The sequence below is a fragment of the Hylobates moloch genome, unplaced genomic scaffold (assembly GCF_009828535.3).
Source record: "Hylobates moloch isolate HMO894 unplaced genomic scaffold, HMol_V3 SCAFFOLD_21, whole genome shotgun sequence".
NCBI classification, from domain to species: Eukaryota; Metazoa; Chordata; class Mammalia; order Primates; family Hylobatidae; genus Hylobates; species Hylobates moloch.
Genome location: NW_026652296.1, coordinates 33,050,072 through 33,071,132, shown reverse-complemented (window position 1 = coordinate 33,071,132; position 21,061 = coordinate 33,050,072). Strand labels below are relative to the sequence as shown.

The window sequence follows — 21,061 nt, the reverse complement described above, 5'->3', positions numbered from 1 at the left end:
CTGGGTGAAAGAGTGAGACTCTGTCTCAAAAAAAAAAAAAAAGAAAATACTATGAACTGTACGTTAACAAATTTGATTACTGAGAAGAAATAGCCAAATTCCTAGAAAAACACAGATTACCAAAACTGACTCACTCAGAAAAAGAAAATCTGAATAGATCTATAACAAACAGATTGAATTATTAAAAATTTTCCCGCAAAGAAAAAGGCCAGGCCCATTTGGTTTCACTGGTGAATTCTATCAACATCTAAGGAAGAATTAATGCTAATCCTTGACGAACTCTTCCAGTAAATAGAGGAGGAAGAATATGTTCCAACTTACTCTAGGAGGCCAGTACTATCCTGCTATGAAAGCCAGATAGTAATCACAAAAGAAGAAAACCACAAACTTATATCCCCCTCATGAATGTACACACAAAATCCCCAACTAGCAAATAGAATCCAACAGCAGATTAAAATTATACATCGTGATAAAAAGTATACATCATGACTAAATGGGCTTTATCCCAGGAATGCAAAACTGGTTTAACATTCTTAATTAATGTAATACATAGTATTAATAGAATAAAGAACAAAATTTCATGACCATCTAAGTAGACACGGAAAAAGTGTTTGACAAAATCTAGCACTCATTCGTTACAAAACCCTCAAAAAACTAGAATAGAAGGAAACTTTCTCAACCCAATAAAGGGCATGTATAAAAAAAATCTAAACCAATATCATACTTAATAAAGACTGAATTATTTTCCCCTAAAAAAAGGAACAAGACAATGATGTACACTGAAAACTACAAAACAATGCCAAAAGAAAGTAAAGAGGTAAATAAATAGACATTCCAGGTTCATAGGCTAGAAGATTTAACCTTGTTAAGACAGCAAGGGCCAGGCGTGGTGGCTCACACCTGTAATCCCAGAACTTAGGGAGGCAGAGGCGGGAGGACTGCTTTGAGCTCAGGAGTTCAAAACCAGCCTGGGCAACATGGTGAAACCCTGTCTCTAAAAAAATACAAAAATTAGCTGGGTGTTGGTAGCTCATGCCTGTAGTACCAGCTACTCGAGAGGCCAAGGCTGGAGAATCACTTGAGCCTGGGAAAGCAGAGGTTGCAGTGAGCCAAGATAGCACCACTGCGCTCCAGCCTGGGTGACAGAGTGAGACCCTCTCTCAACAAACAAACCAAACAAACAAACAAACAAACTGGCAATATACCCCAAAATGGTCAGTAGATTGAATGCAAACCTTATCAAACCAGTTGGCGTTTTGTTGTTGCAGAAAATGGCAAGCTCATCCTAAAATTAATATGAACATGCAAGAAACCCAGAATAGCTATAACAGTCTTGGAAAATAAGAACAAAGGTGGAGGACTTAGACTTCCCAATTTTAAAACTTATACAAAGCCACAGTAATAAAAACAGTGTAATACTGGCAAAAGGAGAAACGTAGGTCAACAGCACAGAAATGAGAGCTTAGAAATAAGTTCCCAGATTCACAGTCAACTGATTTGCAACAAATGTGCCAAGAAAATTCAATGGTTAAAAAAAAAGTCTTTTCAACAAATGGTGCAGGGACCACATCCACAGGCAAAAAGAGTCTGGACCCCTACCTCACACCATACACAAAAATTAACTCAAAATGGATCAAAGACCTAATGTAACACACAAATCTATGAAACTTTTCAAAGAAAACTTAGGAGCAAATCTATGTGACCCTGGGTTACTTGGGCACTGATTTTCTAGATACAATACCAAAAAGCACATGGGATAAAACAAAACATTGATACATGGAACTTAATCAAAACTGAAAACTTTTGATTTCAAAAGGCATATTAAGAAAGTGAAAAGAAACTCATATAATGGGAGAAAGTATTTGCAAGTAATATATCCAATAAGGGACTTCAGAATTCATGAAGAACTCTTACAACTCAATAATAAAAAAGACAACATAACTGAAAAATGGGCAGAGAATTTGAGTAAATATTTCTCCAAAGAAGACATACAAAAGGCTAACTAATGCAGTTGATGTTCAATTTCATTAGTTATCAGGAAAATACAAATCAAAACAACAGTGAGATGCCATTTCTCATCCACTGGAACAATTTTAATTAAAAAGATGGTCAGTAACAAGTGTTGGCAAGGATGTGGAAAAACATGAACCTTCATATGATGTTGGTGAGAGCATAAAATGGTGCAGCTACTCTAGAAAACCTCATGCCTATTATTCCTCGTTTCCATCCCCAGCCCTAGGAAACCACTAAACATCTACTTTCTGCCTTTGGACATTTCATATAAATGGCATCATGCAATGCATAATCTTTTGTACCTGGCTTATTTTACATAGCATTTTTTTTAGGGTAATCCATGTCAGAAAATAATGCTGCAGCTACTCTAGAAAACCTCATGCCTATTATTCTTCATTTCCATGCCCAGCCCTAGGAAACCACTAAACATCTACTTTCTGTCTTTGGACATTTCATATAAATGGCATCATGCAATGCATAATCTTTTGCACCTGGCTTCTTTTACATAGCATTTTTTTTAGGGTAATCCATGTCAGAAAACATGTCAGTACTTCATTCCTTTTTATTGCCAAGTAACATTACACTGTATGAATATACAACACTTTGTTCATCCATTTGCCAGCTAACAGGTATTTGGCTTGTTTTCACTTTTGCTTATTATGAATAATGTTGCTATGAGCACGATGCTATGAAGAATGATGCTACAGGCATAAGCATTTATATACAAGTTTTTGGGTAATACACGTTTTCAATTTTCTTGGGTATGTACCTAGGAGTAAAACTGCTGGGCCATATGATAACTCTATATTTAACTTTTTGAGGACCTGCCAACCTGCATGAGAGTTCCAATTTCTACATATCCTTGCCAATACTTGTTATTACCTGTTTTACTGATTACAGCCATCTCAGTGGGTGTAAAGTGGTATCTCATTGTGGCTTTGACTTGCATTTCTTGGTAATGATGAATGATATTATCTTTTCATGTGCTTATTGGCCATTTGTATTTCTTCTCTGGACATATGTCTATTTAAATCCTTTATCCATTTCTTAATTGGGCTGTCTTTCTATTGTTGAGTTTTAAGAGTTACGTGTTCTGGACATTAGATTCTTACTAGATATATACTTTGCAAATATTTTCTTCCATTCTCTGGGTTTTCATTTTACCAGATATATTCTTGATATTAATGAAAAAGCAGAGATTTAAATATTTCGTTAAAAAGTTAACTCCTAGTGGATTAAAAATAGAATTGCAGGTCCCCCATATCTTAGTATGGAAAAAAGGGAACACAGAAAATTTGATCCAGTTTAGTAGACAAAAAATTGGTTCCCGGTGTTAGTTTACATTTTCCTGTTCTATTTCCTTTTCTGAGAATGGCTTCTTTATCTCCAATAACCACTTTTTCTGTTGGGTTCACATTTAGCTTCTTATTTTTTCCCCGGAGGGTGGGAGTTTATATACTCTGGATGATCATCAGTTGTTACATACAGTGCAGGTATTTTCTCCCGGTCTGTCTCTGCCCTTTTAGCTTTGTTTACAGTGGACTTTCCCTTACAAAGTCCTCACAAAGAGCCCTGTTGTCAATGGCACTATCTGACAGGCTCTTAGAGAAGTTCTTGACCCCTAATCTCTGAGGAGTCTTTGCACCAGCCCAGCCTCTCCCAATTGTTCTAGAAGCCCACAGACACACTGCTGAGTGGTCACTTCAAGTCTGAATCAAAGGCCAATTTCTTAGAATTGGTTTCTTAGGAACCCACCACCACTCCCAGCAGGTCCAGGTCAGGCCTTGGACCAGCTTCTGGTCTATTCCTCCTTGTACCAACCATTAGGAGGAAGGGAAGGGGCTGAGGGGAGGGAGTTACATATACACAACGTAGCTTTCAAGGTTTTATTCTTCATAAATCGGTAGTGAAACACTTGAATTTGGATATGCAAGGCATCTTACCTGGACAGTGAATGAAAGACCAGTTGTATCTGCTGTCCTCTAGACACATGCTGGAATTGAGCAGGGGCTGTGGATAGAAATTTCCTGTAGGGGCTTGCGAAGGCATCTTCACCGGTCCTTTATAGGAACCCTCTATGCATTTCCCTTTGCCAGTATTGCTGGGATCAGTACACCAGCCACAGCCTGGTTGCTCCAAGCAATGACTGCAGGTACAGTAGCCTGAACAATTTTCAGCTATTAAAAAAAAAAAGTTGCAATTGACTATCACAGGTAGATCTGAATTCACTGTATTTAAATTACATTTTTCTTTAACAGACTATTCAACTGGCTTGAGTCAAAAATACTATTCTGTCTTGCTTATTTAAAAGAGATAAGGAATGTAAAGAGCCCAGTATTTTGCCCAATACATAACAGAGATGACCCTTCCCTCCTCTCTCAATCCCAGGATGTTGAAGGCAAAAGGGACCTTAGAGGTTATCTATTGGAAAGCATTTACTTCACAAATTAGGAAATTCAGATATGGAGATATTACATGGATTGAGCAATACGAAGTTGGACAAGTTATTTCTGTACTCTGTGATCTATCCTACATTTATTTACTGTCAATGTGCCTGATTCTGTATGAAGGTTCTCAATAGGCAGCAACGTCTCGATGGCAGTCTCTGGTCAGGTTTGAGCAGAGGTCCTGTCCAGTCTTGTTTCTAAAATGTTCAGAGGCTTGACAGCACAGCCTCATGGCTGAGTTGTTGCCTATACAGAGGGCATGCATAAGTGCCTAGGGCTCCCTTTTTCACTTACGGGGGCAGGTGCTCATTGTATACCATTCCATACACTGGCCGAAAGGGAAGGAGGCCACGTAGGCATTGGAGTCCACACACTGCTTCATGTTGCTGCACCACATGCACTCAGAGCTGCCGCTGGTGCAATCTCCACATGCTGTCCTCAAGGCACATGGTGTCCGGCACTGCTTGGCACTGTGGTTTGCTGGGAATGAAACCCAAGAGAGACACTTAGAGCTCCCACCATGTCTGCTAAGGTCAAAGACCTTTCTTTCTTTTCTTTTTTTTTTTTTGAGACAGAGTCTCACTCTGTCTCCAGGCTAGAGTGCAGTGGCACAATCTCGGCTCACTGCAACCTCCGCTTCCTCGGTTCAAGTGATTCTCCTGTGTCAGCCCCCCAAGTAGCTGGGACTACAGGCACGCGTCATCATGTCTGGCTAATTTTTTGTATTTTTAGTAGAGATGGGGTTTCACTATGTTAGCCAGGATGGTCTCGATATCTTGACCTTGTGATCCACCCGTTTTGGCCTCCTAAAGTGCTGGGATTACAGGTGTGAGCCACTGTGCCCAGCCAAGACTTTTCAAATGTGGGTGATGACCCATTAATGTGCCATGAAATCAATTAAATGAGAGAAAATAGAAAACAATAAAAGTCATCAAGTACTGTTTAGTCAAGTGTATTTACACACTTGTGGAAAAAATAAATTTTCTTTTCAAAGAGCATTAAGGACAAAGATGAGGAAACAGTGAATCTTTCCATAAAAGTAGGGCTGTAAGCCCCTTAGAATTTGGGGACCCAGGATGAACTTTAGGGGTTTTACAATCCACTTGAATATGTAAAATCTCATGTTTGCAATTTTGGAGGGAAGAAGGTCCACAGCATTCATTAAGTTCACCAAAGGATTCAGAATTCTGAAAGGCTGCTGGGCAGCTCCCCTAGAGAAGTTTAGAAATCAATATTTAGAAATCTACAATGCTATGAATTCTCTTCTACACCTCTGTAATTCCTCAAATTACTTTCCCAAAACTGGACACAATGCAAATGGAGTCCAGCCTCCCAAAACAACCCACAATTCCACCGACTGCTTGTGAGTCCCTCTGCAGGAGGAGGAGGCTTATTTTGGGTTGTCTTTATGCTGCAGCAGCTACCCCTGGGCCTGCCTTTAGTTAGCCGAAATGTAGCCCAGAGAGACTGAAAGCTGGGAAGCTATTCCGAGTGCCTGTCCGCTCAGTACTCTCCCACAGCTTTCGCGCAGTTCTGGGTTGCTTCTGTCCTCGCTTACAGAACTGCTCTCATCACTTTTCTCTCTGTTGACACTACCTTTCTGAACACTGTCCCTGCAGTGACTTGCTTGCTTTACTCATCTTTTCTTTGCTTTTATTTTCCTTTTTTGTTTTTTCTTCCACAGCATTTCTCTGCCAACACCAATAAATTTGCTTTTCAGAGCAATTCTCAATACTTTTTCTGGTCAATAAACCTATCAATCTCATTGTTAATTAGAATATCAGTTTCTTTGAGTAGTGTTAGTTATTTTTGGTTTTGCTTATAATTAAAACTATTCAGGGTCCCAGAATATTTCCTTCTGCTTCTGAAATCTGGGTTATACTCTTCTTTGCATGCTTGAAATCAATACTTCATCTGTTTTCATGACTACTTCGTGCATCTCAGCAATGAACTATGCCTCCTATGGTTTCTCTCACAATAAACTCTGAATACCACCTAATTCACCTGTGAACTTACCAGGCCTTTCACAGACGCTACCATTGAGTGGGTTGATGCAGGTTGCAGCCTTCAGTCCCCGAGTACTGGGTTCTGATAAAATTCCACAGAATCCAGCATCGCTGGGCTCAGATGGCATCCACTGTAGTAAACTATTTGTAAATGGGGACATATCTTCCCAGCACCAGTAGGACACATTGATCTTCCGAAGGCCGACCCATGGTGTTAAGGTGAGCTTGGACTAAAGGCAAAAGAGACACAATTATGAATACAACTAGTATCTTTTTTTTTTTTTTTAATTTAAATTTTGGAGATGGAGTCTTGCCATGTTACCCTGCCTGGTTTCAAACTCCTGAGCTCAAGCAATCCTCCCACCTTGGCCTCCCAAAGTGTTGAGATTACAGGCATGAGCCCCTGTGCCTGGCCTGAATATAACCAACATCTTGACCAAAACAAGCTTCTAGATAAAAACCACGAAGTTAAGTATACCCCACAGACACAGGAAAACCTCTTTATCCCTCGACTCAGCCATGGTAGATTAGGATAGATCATCACTTCAATATGGCCATTTTATAAAGGATAAAAATGTAGCTCAGAGAAGATAATATATCAAAAATTCACAGAAATTATAGCAAAGCAGTATTTAAGTTCTGAAATGTCTATAGGAAGAGATGGCTACCCCCAAACACAGGTTGAGTATCCCTAATCTGAAATCCAAAACACTCCAAAATCTAAAACTTTTTGAGTGCCAACATGATGGATGCTGAAGAAAAATGTTCACTAGAGCATTTTGGATTTCCAGATTGGGGATGCTGAACTGGTTAGTATAATGCAAATATTCTAAAATTCGAAACACTCCTTGTCCAAAGCATTTTAGATACGGGATAGTCAACTTATACCACATTTGCTTTATCCATTCATCTATCCTGGCACTGGATTTTATAGGGAATAATAGGACAGTGACATCTGGGACAGTCTGTCTTCTGCTCTCCTGAAATTTCCTCCTCATTGCAATTTTTAACAAGTTTTAAAAATCAAAATATAAAGTTTAGCCAAGAAATGGTAAGTATTCCTAATTTTGGTAGTTATAAAACAAAAGATATCCTGTATTTCCCTCCCTTTGTTTTCTTTTGAGACAGGGTCTCGCTCTGTTGCCCATGCTGGAGTGCAGTGACATGATCATGGCTCACTACAGCCTCAAACCCCTGGGCTCAAGCAACCCTCTTGCCTCAGCCTCCCAAGTAGCTGGAACTACAAGTATGTGCCACTATCATGCCCAGCTAATTTTTTAAAAAAACTTTTTGTAGAGATGGGGTCTCCCTATGTTGCCCAGGCTAGTCTTGAACTCCTGGGCTCAAGCAATCCTCCCTCATTGGCCTCCCAAAGTGCTGGGATTACAGGCATGAGCCACCACACCCAGCCTATTTCCATTTTTGAGAGGAAAAAATATACATGCCTACTAAAAGACCTAAAAAATAAATAGATCCAAAAGAAAGAAAATTAAAAATACTTTTTAAAGGCCCTTCAATAATTTCTTTGCCTTCATGATAAAATTCAAATCCATTACTATTGTAGCCATGACCTCGCAGGGTCTGGCCTTGGTTCCTTCTTGAGGCTCAACTATAAAAATCCCCTCCCATCCAGCCTGCAGCCAACCATGCAAACTTACCTGCAGCTCACTCAAAGAGCCACTCCCTTAATCATCTCCCTCTACATCTCACAGATGGGGGCACTAATTAATGCACAGGAAGCCCTTCCCTCTTCGACATCCTAATTCACTCCTTCTCACCTTCAGGGGTCACCTCCTTCCAGCTTTCTACCAGGCAGTCTCTGTCCTAAAGGTTAGGTTAGGTGCCCTTTCTTGTTTTTCCATAAAAATCTGGGCTCTACCAACTGGGCTACATCTAGAGGTATAGCTGTGGAAGGACATTACACTTCAGTTGTCTCTCATCTGTCAGTCTTATCATTAAGACTGTGAATTTCTGTTTCATAAACGTGGCCACAGCAGATTAGAATATCCAGAAATGTTTAGAGTTAGAAAACCTAAGGAAGAGAGAAAGGGTACCAGAAGTGTATCTGTGGCCACCTGGTTGAACCCTTTTAACTTCTGTAGACTTGAGAGTCATTGTTAGAGATGCCAGGGTAATAAGCAAAGCTGGGTGCCATCCATTTTCTGAGGGAGTGAATGACTATGGGAAAGGTCAGCTGCCAGCCAAGGATAGAATGTGGAAGAGACCCACATTTGGACATGGAAAGAGAAACAACAGAGACAGTCACCAATGGAGATTCTGAAATCTGAAAAAGCTATCAAAATATTATGAAATACCAAATGTGGTCACAGTAGCCTGAGGTAAACACACTAAGAATATATCACCAATGTTTGAGTGTCCATACCCTATCTAAGTTGCACCGAAAAAAGGGACTAATTGGAGAAAAGTAAATACAGGGCACCTCCTACCAGTCTCAGAATGGCCCTATAGGTGGTACACAGAGGCCACAGGCAGCCAAGACCCAGGCCACATTTCCATACCTTCACATGAAGAAGGCTGTACCCAAGGAAGTGTTGCCCTCAACTCCTCCCTGCTTGGTAAGAGCATTTCCACTAAATGTTTCTGTACCACAGCTAAAACTGCTGAAAGAGCTTTGTTCTATGAGTCTACTTAACTGAGGGTAGGATCACAATTTATGACTCTGGACTAAAAATGACAAAACGTGATCATGGAGTATCGACCATAAGCTCCCTGAGAGCACTGGGTGGACAGGCAAAGAACCTGGAGCCTTTCTGGGCTTAGAAACTCTTGACAAGAAGGTGCTCTCTTCTTTTGAGATGGCTGGGCTATGAAAGACCCAAGGAGACGTACATTTCTTTTTTTGTTGTTGTTGTTCTTTTTTTGTTTTGAGATGGAGTATCGCTCTGTCGCCCAGGCTGGAGTGCAGTGGTGCAATCTCGGCTCACTGCAACCTCCACCTCCTGGGTTCAAACAATTCTCCTGCCTCAGCCTCCTGAGTAGCTGGGACTACAGGCGCATGCCACCATGCCTGGCTAATTTTTGTATTTTTAGTAGAGACGGGGTTTCACCATATTGGTCAGGCTGGTCTTGAACTCCTGACCTCAGGCGATCCACCTGCCTCAGCCTCCCAAAGTGCTGGGATTACAGGTGTGAGCCACTGCATCTGGCTGAGATGTACATTTCTTAGTGGTAATTATACAGTCTTATGCACTATTATAATACCTTAACTCCAAGGAACTCAGGTGGCTTAATCCAACCTAGCTAATTATCAGTGACCTCTCTTTCTCCCCTACCAGAATCCAGAGGTAAAACAGGTATGAAATCATCTACTGATGTCACCAGATTATGTACACATATACATGTTACAATTCATTCCCCATATAATTATTCATAGATCTTATATATACAAAGTATCAAAAATTTTAAGAGGAAGAGACTCTGACAGCACAAACCCACATTCCCTCAGGCTGCGTTCACCAGCACTCCCCTTCTTGCCAAGCACATCACACGTATCCACAGCCTTCCACATGCAAGCTGCAGTCATGCCCTTGGTAGAAAGGTGGATACCAGAAAATTAAGTTTTGAGGATTTTAACTCACCATGCTCTGAGATGACTGCATTATTCGCAGCTGCTTAAGAACAAATTCTACCTTCTTCTGGGTTGTAAGAGAAGCCAAAAGGGCATTGTGGTTCCTACAGAACAATTTAGCATTGTCATAATTCTCCTTGGCAGTAGTAATTTTCAAACATGAGTTTCCAACCAAATGCCAGCCAATGCCACAGATATTTTCTTTCATTAAGGGGAAAAGAGAAAAAAAAGAGTTTTAGAAATCAGACAAAACTACTATGAGTTCAAATTATTGAATACCGAAATGGCCTTTCTTATTTAAATTCTAGGTACTTCATTAGGATGTGGGAGCCTCTGACACATTATTAAGGACCAAATGCAGAATACAAGAATTTTAAAATGTTTACTAGTGATATTTCCCGGATCCTAAAAAGCATATTCTGAGGCCACTTATCCTATGTCTTAGAGGAAAATACCAGTTTGGTGCCAATATTAGACTGGTACACTTCCTTCTGAAGAACAATTAGAAAGCAAATGAAAATCCTAAGTGAAGAGCAGACAAATGAATATGTATATCGGAGAGCTGGAGTAAAAACTGCAACAATGGAAATGCATCAAGGAATTAACAGATCTATAGTCTCCAAAAGCTGCACTGTTTTCATATCATCAGGTGGAAGGTACAATCAAGTGTACAAAGCATCCCAAAAGCAAGGTGAGAAGGTCCTTCTTGAGAAACAACCCAAGTGATATGGCTATAGCATACAAGGCAAGCTTGTAATCTGCTACCTGTGATCATCCTGAACCCACACAAGGTACTGCACAGAAGCTATGAATGCTTCCTGGAAGACAATGAAAGAACAAAGCAACTTCACCAGAACCAAAGTACTTCGGAGACAGCAACAATGTTCATTAACAGTAACAGTCACTGAGATAAAAGAAAGGTACCATGGGAAAGAGATCATTTAAGAACAGACAAAGACTTGCTCCTCACAGTGTAGCAGTCGACTAGATAAAATGCACACTCTAGGCCCCACCCCACACTTGCACCAGAATATGCCTTTCGCAAGATTCCCAGGTCTTTTACTGTACCTTAAAATTTGAGACACACTGAGATATAGAAAAGAGTCCCACTCTGCAAGCTGAATCAAAAACTTCCAAGGGACATTCAAAAAGGGCCTGGTCCAAACCAACTTCCCTGAACAAGCTCAGATGTTGTGCAGAGACAAGAAAGTTCCCCTTCCTGGACCATCCTGGTCCAAATATATCACAGTGGTTCAATCATGGCTGGCTGGTCTCAGGCCCTGAATTAATCATCCTGAACCTCAGAAGTAGGATATATTGAGGTTTTCAGGGCTGGAGATCACCCCTAAAAGGTGCTGCTGACAGAAGTATCTATCCCCTCTTTCTCAGAGAAGGCCCATTAGCAGGCGCCAACAATTAAATCCCAGTGGTTAATAAGAAGTACTCTCCATAAAGTGCTCAGCAGACTGGCTGCTGAGACATCATGGTCTAGTCCCAGGTTATCAAAGGTGGATGGGAAAGAGACAAGGAGCAGCCTCAGTGATACAGAACCAAGCTGTGACTCAATTCTACAGAGCAGCGAAGGATGTTTCACTTTATTTCAAAGGACAGTAGGAGCAAATACTTAACAACTGTATTTTAGTTAAAAACAAAAAATCCCATAATACTGCTGTGGGGGATGAATGGACAGAATTAGCTTTTCCCCTCTGCTAGGTTCAACCTAGGCTGCACAGTGTTGGGGCAAGCGGGGTGAAGTATTGGACCCACACACACCAAGATGACCCTGCAAGGCCTACCGGGCAGGGCAATGCACTCCTGATTCCGGGGCTCCCACTGGCAGTTCTGGTCCAGAGCACAGCTCCTGCAGCTGGTCTTCTTGTTACAGTAGTACATGGGGTTATCCTTGGGGCAATTCTCATACCTAAAAATGGAGATCTAGAACACAGTGGACAAAAGCTTTTCTCTTGTATCCACAGAGAGAACTTATGGTGAGGACCAACAGGATACTATAGACAACAAAATCTAATTGAGGAAGCAAACTGCAGATAGATAGATAGATTAGATAGATAGATAGATAGATAGATAGATAGATAGATAGATAGATAGATAGATAAGTTGCAGTAGCTCTGCAGTGGGAACACTGCAATGGAATGTTCTGCTCAAGGACATGCTTTTAACTGGCAAGGAAGCAGCCCACTCTTTTAAACACCATGCCTCAACTTGCTCATCTGTAAAATGGGAATGTTGAACTTGATGCTTTTCAAATGCTCACTTCAAAAGTCTGAAAGTTTTCTATTTTATGAACTGCATGAGACTGACAAAAAAAAAGTCTTGTAAGCTGTCAAAAACTATAAAAGCCTGGGTCATCTTATAACTTAAATTTAAAAATCTATATATGATGAGCAGTGAGATTATGCCAAACCAAGATATAAAACAAGGAGATTTTGCAAAGTCTGTCATTTCCACAGTTCAATATGGGCCGCTATACACCTGACTCACTCTCAGTCTCAAACCCTAACTTTATCAAAACCTGGCACTGGTAAAGTGAGGTCACTATTAGATGCCTCAAACCAAGGATCCAGTGCTTAGTCACAGCCATGCCCAGGGACAACAGTCCTACCTTCTTCTAAAACACAATACACAAATTCCCAGGGCTAGTAGGACCCTTGGAATATACAGAACATCTCTTCCTAAAGGAAAACCTCAGGGAGAATAAAATCCAAATAGAAACCCATTTGAAAAGTAACTCTGGGCCATTATTTATACCATATATACTACAAAAGCTAAACCTATGACAAATTAGGATTTTTCTGAAATCCTTAAGAAACAGCCTCTGACCTGGCTTTCCGAGCAGCTGTGGTTCCTGGGGACACAATGGTCATTGCACCAGTGGCAATCATTGGTGTTGGCTGTACAGCTGTAACAATCTGTGTGCTGGTCACATCTGTCATGGTCAAGAGCTACAAAGAAAAGAAAATCTCATCAACTGGGACAACTTCAGTTGAGCACAATCTGAGACCGAAGTTAAAAAAAAAAAAATCGTAACAATGGTTAAGAAGTAAAATGAAGAATGAAACTGGCAGGAAAATATATTTGGTATGTTCTGGTTAAAATAATATTTAGAAATAGACAATCTAAAGAAACACTGTTTTGTACCCCAAAGAAAGAAGTACACAGAAAGTGAAAACAAGGACAGGCTAATTTAACAACTGTAAGATATAATGAAAGTAAATTCTGGCTCTTTGAATACTTTTCCTTCCAAGAAAAAAAAAACAACTAGTAATAGAATGAACACCAAAGAAGTCCAGGAGCCAAAATATTGTAGGATACCAAGTCATTCCTCCTAGTTATAAATGCAAGGCTAATTTGGGCACAGGAAGTAGGCAGCACCACAGAACTGCACAGGAGGCATTAGGCTGAGCTGCATTTTGTACATACATGTAAATTCAAGAGTGCAAGTTTGAGAACTTCTGGACTACTACAGACCTGCTGCATCTCCTGTTGACTCTAGAAAAGAGAAGCTGCACAGCCGGGCGCGGTGGCTCACGCCTGTAATCCCAGCACTTTGGGAGGCCGAGGCGGGCGGATCACGAGGTCAGGAATTCAAGACCAGCCTAGCCAACATGGTGAAACCCCGTCTCTACTAAAAATAGAAAAATTAGCTGGCCATAGTGGCGCGTTCCTGTAATCCCAGCTACTCAGGAGGCTGAGGCAGGAGAACTGCTTGAATCAGGACCTGGGAGGCGGAGGTTGCAGTGAGCTGAAATTGCACCACTGCACTCTAGCCTGGGCTACAGAGTGAGACTGTCTCAGAAAAAAAAAAAGAGAAGCTGCACAACCATGTTGTCTCATCTGTTCAACCATCTCGTGGACATGGCACATGGGGGAATTCACAAACAGGAAAAGGCAGGTGCCACCCTCACAAAGACCCCAGCAGTTGGCTCCTTAGGCTGCTCTTCCTGTCCTGGTCATTATCCCAAGGATTGGGCCCACCCAGAAAGTGGGGTGAAACAGGGAACTGAAGTCTCAGGTGAGATGACAGCAAATGGGTTGATATAAACACCTAAGGTAATTCAACACTATTTCCTATAAACATGCACATTTAATTTGAACTTTTAAAATTTGGTTTAAAAATTAACTATTTCACTGATTTTATCCCTTTCAAGAGACGAGCTAACCCTGCTAAGTTCTGGTAATCTTGGTTCTCCAGCACCCACCAGCCCACCGATGAACCTGAGTGGGTTGCCTGGGTGGCCTGTTTTTTTGTTTCTGTTTTTGTTTTTTTCTTTTTGAGACAGAATCTCATTCTGTCACCCAGGCTGGAGTGCAGTGGCACACTCATGCCTCACTGCAGCTTCAACATCCTGGGCTCAAGCCCTCTTGCCTCAGCCACCCTAGTAGCTGGGACTACAGGCGTGCACCACCACGCCCATGAATGGCTAATTTTTGTGTTTTTGGTAGAGACAGGGTCTCACTATGTTACCCAGGCTAGTCTTGAACTCCTGGGCTCAAGCGATCCCCGTGCCTCAGCCTCCCAAAGTGCTAGGACTGCAGGCATGAGCCCCTGTGGCCGGCCCTGGGTGTTCTTACTGAGAATTTATGTTCATGAAAAGTTTAACTTGGAGCAGCATCCCAGGAATGAAAGCTGCTTCTATGCATCATAACTCTCAAGTTAACTGCAACACCAATCCTACTAGTAAGAAATTCAGCCAACATACTTTAAATTAATTGATGTAGAGACAACATTTTTACTTTTAAAGAACTTTCTGGCCATGCACAGTAGCTCATGCCTATAATCCCAACACTTTGGGAGGCCGAGGCAGGCAGATCACTTGAGGTCAAGAGTTCCAGACCAGCCTGGCCAACATGGTAAAACCCTGTCTCTACTAAAAATACAAAAACTAGCCGGACATGGTGGCAGGTGACTGTAATCCCAGCTACTCGAGGATTACAGGCTGAGGCATGAGAATCACTTGAACCTGGGAGGCGGAGGTTGTAGTGAGCTGAGATCACACTGCTGTACTCAAGCCTGAGCGACAGAGACTCCGTCTCAAAATAAATAAATAAATAAAATAAAATAAAAAAGAACTTTTTAATATATTGCTTCACTGTACTGCATTGTGCTCTATGTCACAGCAATATAAGACAAGAAGCAAAGCAGGCAGAAGGAAGAAAACAGCTTGGAAAACATGACGGGAGGTTCTAGAAGCAGGGATCATCGCCCATCCTCAGTAACTGTCTGTCTTGATATCACTGTTGTATCCAACTGGAGAAGCTAGACAAAAATACCTTGCAAGGACAGCAGCTCTCCCTCTCTCCACCAAAACAATTTACTTCAACATGGCTTTTCTGGGCTGACTCTCCTAATTTCATCCTTAATGTTAGATCTGCATCCAATATAGTAGCCAGTAAGCACAAATGTCTTTTAAATTAAAATTAAATTAAAAATGCAGTTCTTCAGTCATACTAGCTACATTTCAAGTATCTGATAGCCCGTGTGGCTAGTGGCTACCATATCGGGACAGTCCAGACACAGAACATTTCCATCATCAAAAATAAAGTTCTACTGGATGGCACTGCCTCAAAGCAACTGCAGCCAGAATCTGGGGTCAGTACGCAAAGCCTATGCAATGCCAAGAAGGTTATGTCTCTATCACTCGCAGACAGCTTCCAGGAGCCACATGGCATGTTCCCATCCGAGATGTTTACTAACCAATTTTCAAATATCCAAAAACACTTTGTACAAGTTATTACTGAATAATTTTGGATAATAAGGTGAACATAAAAAGTATACATATGCTAAGTTCTTTCACAATTCAGATAAAATGAGGTCTCAAATTCATTAAAATCTAAGTAGAGAAAAAAAAGCATACTTCTTTTGGAAAAACATTCTGATTTTAACTTTTCTTCTTGTTCATCAGTTGCCAGCGCCCACGAGATACACTGAGACGACCCTGTGTCCCACACACACCGGATACCAGGTCCTGCTGCTAAACAAGCGGCTTCACTCCAATGCGCATCACACTGTTCCGAGGTGAATACCAGGATGTCACTGAGGAGGAGACTATTGAAACCACCGAACACATACATGGTGCTAAGAGGAAAAAGGGAGAGAAGAAATTTACCAGAGACTCAGATAACAATTGCATGCTATACTTTTTTTTTTTTTTTTTTTTTTTAAAAGACAGGATCTTACTCTGTTGCCTAGGCTGGTCTCAAACTCCTGGGCTCAAGAGATCCTCTCGCCTCAGCCTCCTGAGTAGCTGGGACTACAGGCACACACCACCACATCCAGCTACCATGATACACTTTTTACAGACAATCTTCAAACAAATCTTACATATCATAAGTCTTCTAAGAAATTATTTTTCAAGGTCTTAAAAAACATTCTTATTCCCTTCCTTTCCAAATTCCATCCTTTCATCCTGGCCTATAACACACCCAGAATAGTTCCAATAAGCTGCCTCCTCATCATAGCTACTGTATTAAAAAGTTCTCATGATAGCCTGGTGACTTCTAACCATGAGTCACCGGAAAATTTTAGTGTCAGGATATGCTCACATCTTTTAATGCTAAACAGCAATTCTATATCTTCATTTTTTAAATATTAAAAATAAAAATGTACAAATTTAAAGCACAGGTAAAAGCTTCTGTAATTAAAGTTGTGTCATACTGGTACATGAATATGAGCCCAATCATAAACAGATAAAAGCACACATGTACATTTAGTACACAGTAAAAGTGGCATCTTACATTAGTGGGAAAAGATGGTCTTTTTAGTAAATGGTATCAAGATAACTAAACATATAAAAAAAATTGAATCTATTTCTCTATATTCTGGGATAAATTCCACATGGATCAGAGCATCTTCTGAAAAAAACAAAACACACAAGCAGCAGAAGAATGGGTGAATTTCTCTATAACCTGAGGGTGAAAAAAAACTGACTTAAAATCCAGAAGGTAGGGGAAAAGAAGATTGAAAAATCTGGTCATATGAATTAAAAAGACATTTTACGTGGAAATAATGCTATAAGCAAAGTAAAAAAAACAAATGATATGCTACGAAAAAAAGATTTACAAGCTATGTTATAGGTAAAGGACTATCCCTAACATAGAGGGGGGCTTCAGCCAGTTTGCAGAGAAAAAAATGCAAATGACCTTAAACATATGAGAAGATGCTCTAATTTCAGTGTGAGAAAAATGCGAATTAAAACTACAATGAGGTAGCATTTCTCACCTATAAGACTAGCAAAAAAAAAACAAAAAAAAAAGCACAAAAAATTGACAATATATGGATTGATGAGACTATGGGGCAAAAGGCACTCTCACACACTACTGCTGGGCATGTAAAATGGTGCAGCCTACAGAGGGATTTGGCAAGCTCTAACAAAACTTTGCATTTACTTTTTGAACCTGAAATCACATTTCTAGAAGTCTAGCACAAAGATAGAATAGCAAAAATACAAAAAGAAGTACATGAGGCTATTCACTACAGCATTAACCCACTTATGCCAGAGGGCAATATTTTTTTGTGAAAAATCAGACCTTAGGGATGACCTTGAGCAGCAGGATATAAATAACTCCCACAAGCTTATCATTCCAATAATGGAACACTAGGCATAAATGGGTTAATGATAATAGCAAAAGACTCAAACAGCCCCAAATGTCCATCAGTTGGGGATGTGACAAACTATAATACATTCACATAATGGAAATATTAGGCAGATGTAAAAGTCATGAGGAAAATTTCTACATACGTCTATGGAGTGAGCACCAGTATATACTGTTATGTGGGGGAAAAAATGGAACGCAGAGAAAAGTATTCAAACAATGTAGCCATTTATCTATCGAGGGAACAAGAAGGTCAAACACGCCAATGTGCACAAATAATTCATTTTCCTTTTTAAAAAGAAGAACACCACAGTTTCTCTTTAACCTGCCTTCTTAAAAAACCTAGAAACAATAGCCAACCCAGGAGCAATGAATACAACTAGTGCTTAGATTGTGCGTATTTAAAAACCATTCTTTCTCCCTCCTGTCACCCCTTAAAAACTAGAACTTTTTAGAGAAAAACCTAATCTCATGTCTGGATGAAGAACCGTTCACAATGAGTCAAGCAGATCTTGTTATACTGGAAAGAAAAGGAGACTAGGGTAGTATCAGATAAACTCAAAAGCTAACATAAAGATGCCCTCACTGGCTAAAGATGGAAAATGTTTGAAATTTAATAAAAACACAAACTACAAGAGATTAAAACACATGAAATATTTTTAAATCCATGAGTTCATAATGATACACATCTCCCATCCCCTGAAAAAAAAAAAAAAAAAACCTAAATTTGTCATCTTTGGACAATGCTAAGAAATTAGTACATTATTTTGAAAATTGGTAAACAAAGGGAAAGAAATAAACTTATGAAGTGATCTTGCCAAGATACTGAAGTGAATCTGATCAAGTTAATTTGTAGGAAGTTTAGGAGAGAGACCAATATATTATATGAAAGCCCAGGATACAATAATCAAAATCTGGACTACGGGAAACTCTACAGGACAGACAACCCAGTCTCTTTAACAAGTAAGGGGGAAAATTATGGATGGGGTCTCTACAGATCAAAAGAAACTTCAGAGACATTTTAACCAATTGTAACATATGGATCTTATTTGGATTCTGAGTTGAACAAACTAAACTTGAACATCACACTTCGGGGACTGTTGTGGGGTGGGGGGAGGGGGGAGGGACAGCATTAGGAGATATACCTAATGCTAAATGACGAGTTAACGGGTGCAGCAAAACAACATGGCACATGGATACATATGTAACAAACCTGCAAATTGTGCACATGTACCCTAAAACCTAAACATTAAAAAAAAAATTGAGACAATTAGGAGATATAAACACTGAATGGACACTGAGAGATATTAAAGAACAACTTTTTTTTTTTTTTTTTTTTTTTGAGTTAGAATCTTGCTCCATTACCCAGGCTGGAGTGCAACGGCACCATCATAGCTCAGTGCAACCTCAAATTCCTGGGCTCAAGCAATCCTCCCACCTCAACCTCCTGAGTAGCTGGGACAGCCGGCACGCACCGCCATGATCAATTAATTTTTGTATTTCTAGTAGAGATGAGGTCTTGCTGTGTTGCCCAGGCTGGTGTTGAACTCCTGGACTCAAGCAATCCTCCTGCCTTGGCCTCCCAAAATGCTGGGATTACAGGCGTGAGCCACCACACCTCGCTTAAAGAATTAACTTTAAAAGTGTGATAACTGTATAGGGGTTGTGTTTTAAAAATTAAGTCTTCATCTTTAAAAGACAGCCAATCCTCATTATAGTCATGTGGTTCTGCATAATGATGTTTCCATCAATGATGGATGGCATGTACAATGGCTGTCATCTAGTAAGCTAAGGTTAATTTATTATTGAAGAAAACAATTTTAAAATAAATTTAGTGTAGCCTAAGTGTATAGTGTTTACAAAGTCTACAGTAGTGTAGTCTACTCACAGACTTCCCCAGAACAACTTCCAGTCCTGCATGTTCCCTCCCTTCATGGTAAGTGGCCTGTATAGGTGTACATTTTTTTATCTTTCATATTGCATTTTTACTGTACCTTCTCTACGTTTAGATATGCCTGGACACACAAATACTTACATTGCATTACAATGACCTACAGTATTCAGTATAGTAACATGCTGCACAGGCTTGTAGCTAGGAGCAACAAGCCATACCATATAGCCTAGATGTGTAGCCTAAGTTTATATAAGTACACTCTGTGATGTTGGCACAATGATGAAATTGCCTAAGGATGCATTTCTCAGAATGTATCCCTATCATTCAGCGACGCATGATCATATCTGCAGATTGTAGATTCCATATTTGCAAATTTGCCTACTTACAAAATCTATTTCTAACTCCAAAATCAATACTTGCAGTAGTTTCATGGTCATTTACTAGCATGTGTGTGCACAGAATGGCAAAAAATTTGAGTTGACACACATGCATATTCCTGGCTAAGGTCAAACAAGGAGATGCTCTCCCTTCTTGTTTCAACTATCATACTACAAACAAGTGTCCCTTCCATGATGTATCTAGTGCCATATTTTATGCATTTTTGTGCCTTATGTTAGTGCTTTCACTGTTGAAAATGGCCCCCATGCAGTGCTGAAGTGCTGTCTAGTGTTTCTAAGTGTAAGAAGGCTGTGATGAGCCTTACTGAGAAAATACGTGTGTTACATAAGCTTTGTTCAGGCATAAGTTAAAGTGCTGTTGGCTGTGAGCTCAATGTTAATAAATCAAGAATATATATTAAATAAGATGTTTTTAAATAGAAACACACATAAAAGAAAGTTATGTATGCTGACTGGTTGATGAAAATGTTGTCATCAGAGGCTTACAGAAACATAACCCTGTATTTCCCCTAGGAGCAATAATTCAATATTCAAGAATTCAGTGTTTATAGTTACTTTATAGAGTTGTGAATAATGAAAATAAATTGTAATCTGGAATATATATTTTTTTGAGTTAGGGTCTCACTCTGTCACCCATGCTGGAGTGCAGTGGCACCATCATTGCTCACTGCAGCCTCAAACTCCTGGGCTCAAGTGATCCTCCCGCCTTGGCCTCCCAAAGTGCTGGGATAACAGGCATGAGCCACCATTCCCGGCCTCAGCTGAAATACTTACTGGTAGATTTCAAAAACTAAAAAATTAATATCAGGTTTTTTTGGTTTTTTTTTTGACCAAGTCTCGCTCTGTCGCCCAGGCTGGAGTGCAGTAGTGCGATCTCAGCTCACTGCAAGCTCCGCCTCCCGGGTTCACACCATTCTCCTGCCTCAGCCTCCTGAGAAGCTGGGACTACAGGCGCCTGCCACCACGCCCAGCTGATTTTTTTGTAGTTTTAGTAGAGATGGAGTTTCACAGTGTTAGCCAGGATGATCTTGATCTCCTGACCTGGTGATCCGCCCGCCTCGGCCTCCCAAAGTGCTGGGATTACAAGCGTAAGCCACCACGCC

At 40.3% G+C, this 21,061-nt stretch overlaps 1 protein-coding gene across 5 annotated transcripts in view; it reads right to left on the bottom strand.

The window, feature by feature from the left end:
- ATRN (attractin) overlaps nt 1–21,061 on the bottom strand; it is a 187,505-nt gene that overhangs the window by 66,044 nt on the left and 100,400 nt on the right. For all 5 annotated transcript variants that reach the window (XM_058432761.1, XM_032143129.2, XM_058432758.1 and 2 more), the window contains 7 exons: nt 15,929–16,149; nt 12,894–13,015; nt 11,852–11,990; nt 10,066–10,256; nt 6,477–6,696; nt 4,755–4,940; nt 3,957–4,190 (listed from right to left, as the gene is read on the bottom strand). In XM_058432761.1, the coding sequence (XP_058288744.1) occupies nt 3,957–4,190; nt 4,755–4,940; nt 6,477–6,696; nt 10,066–10,256; nt 11,852–11,990; nt 12,894–13,015; nt 15,929–16,149 (1,313 nt within the window). The remainder of the gene's footprint in view (nt 1–3,956; nt 4,191–4,754; nt 4,941–6,476; nt 6,697–10,065; nt 10,257–11,851; nt 11,991–12,893; nt 13,016–15,928; nt 16,150–21,061) is intronic.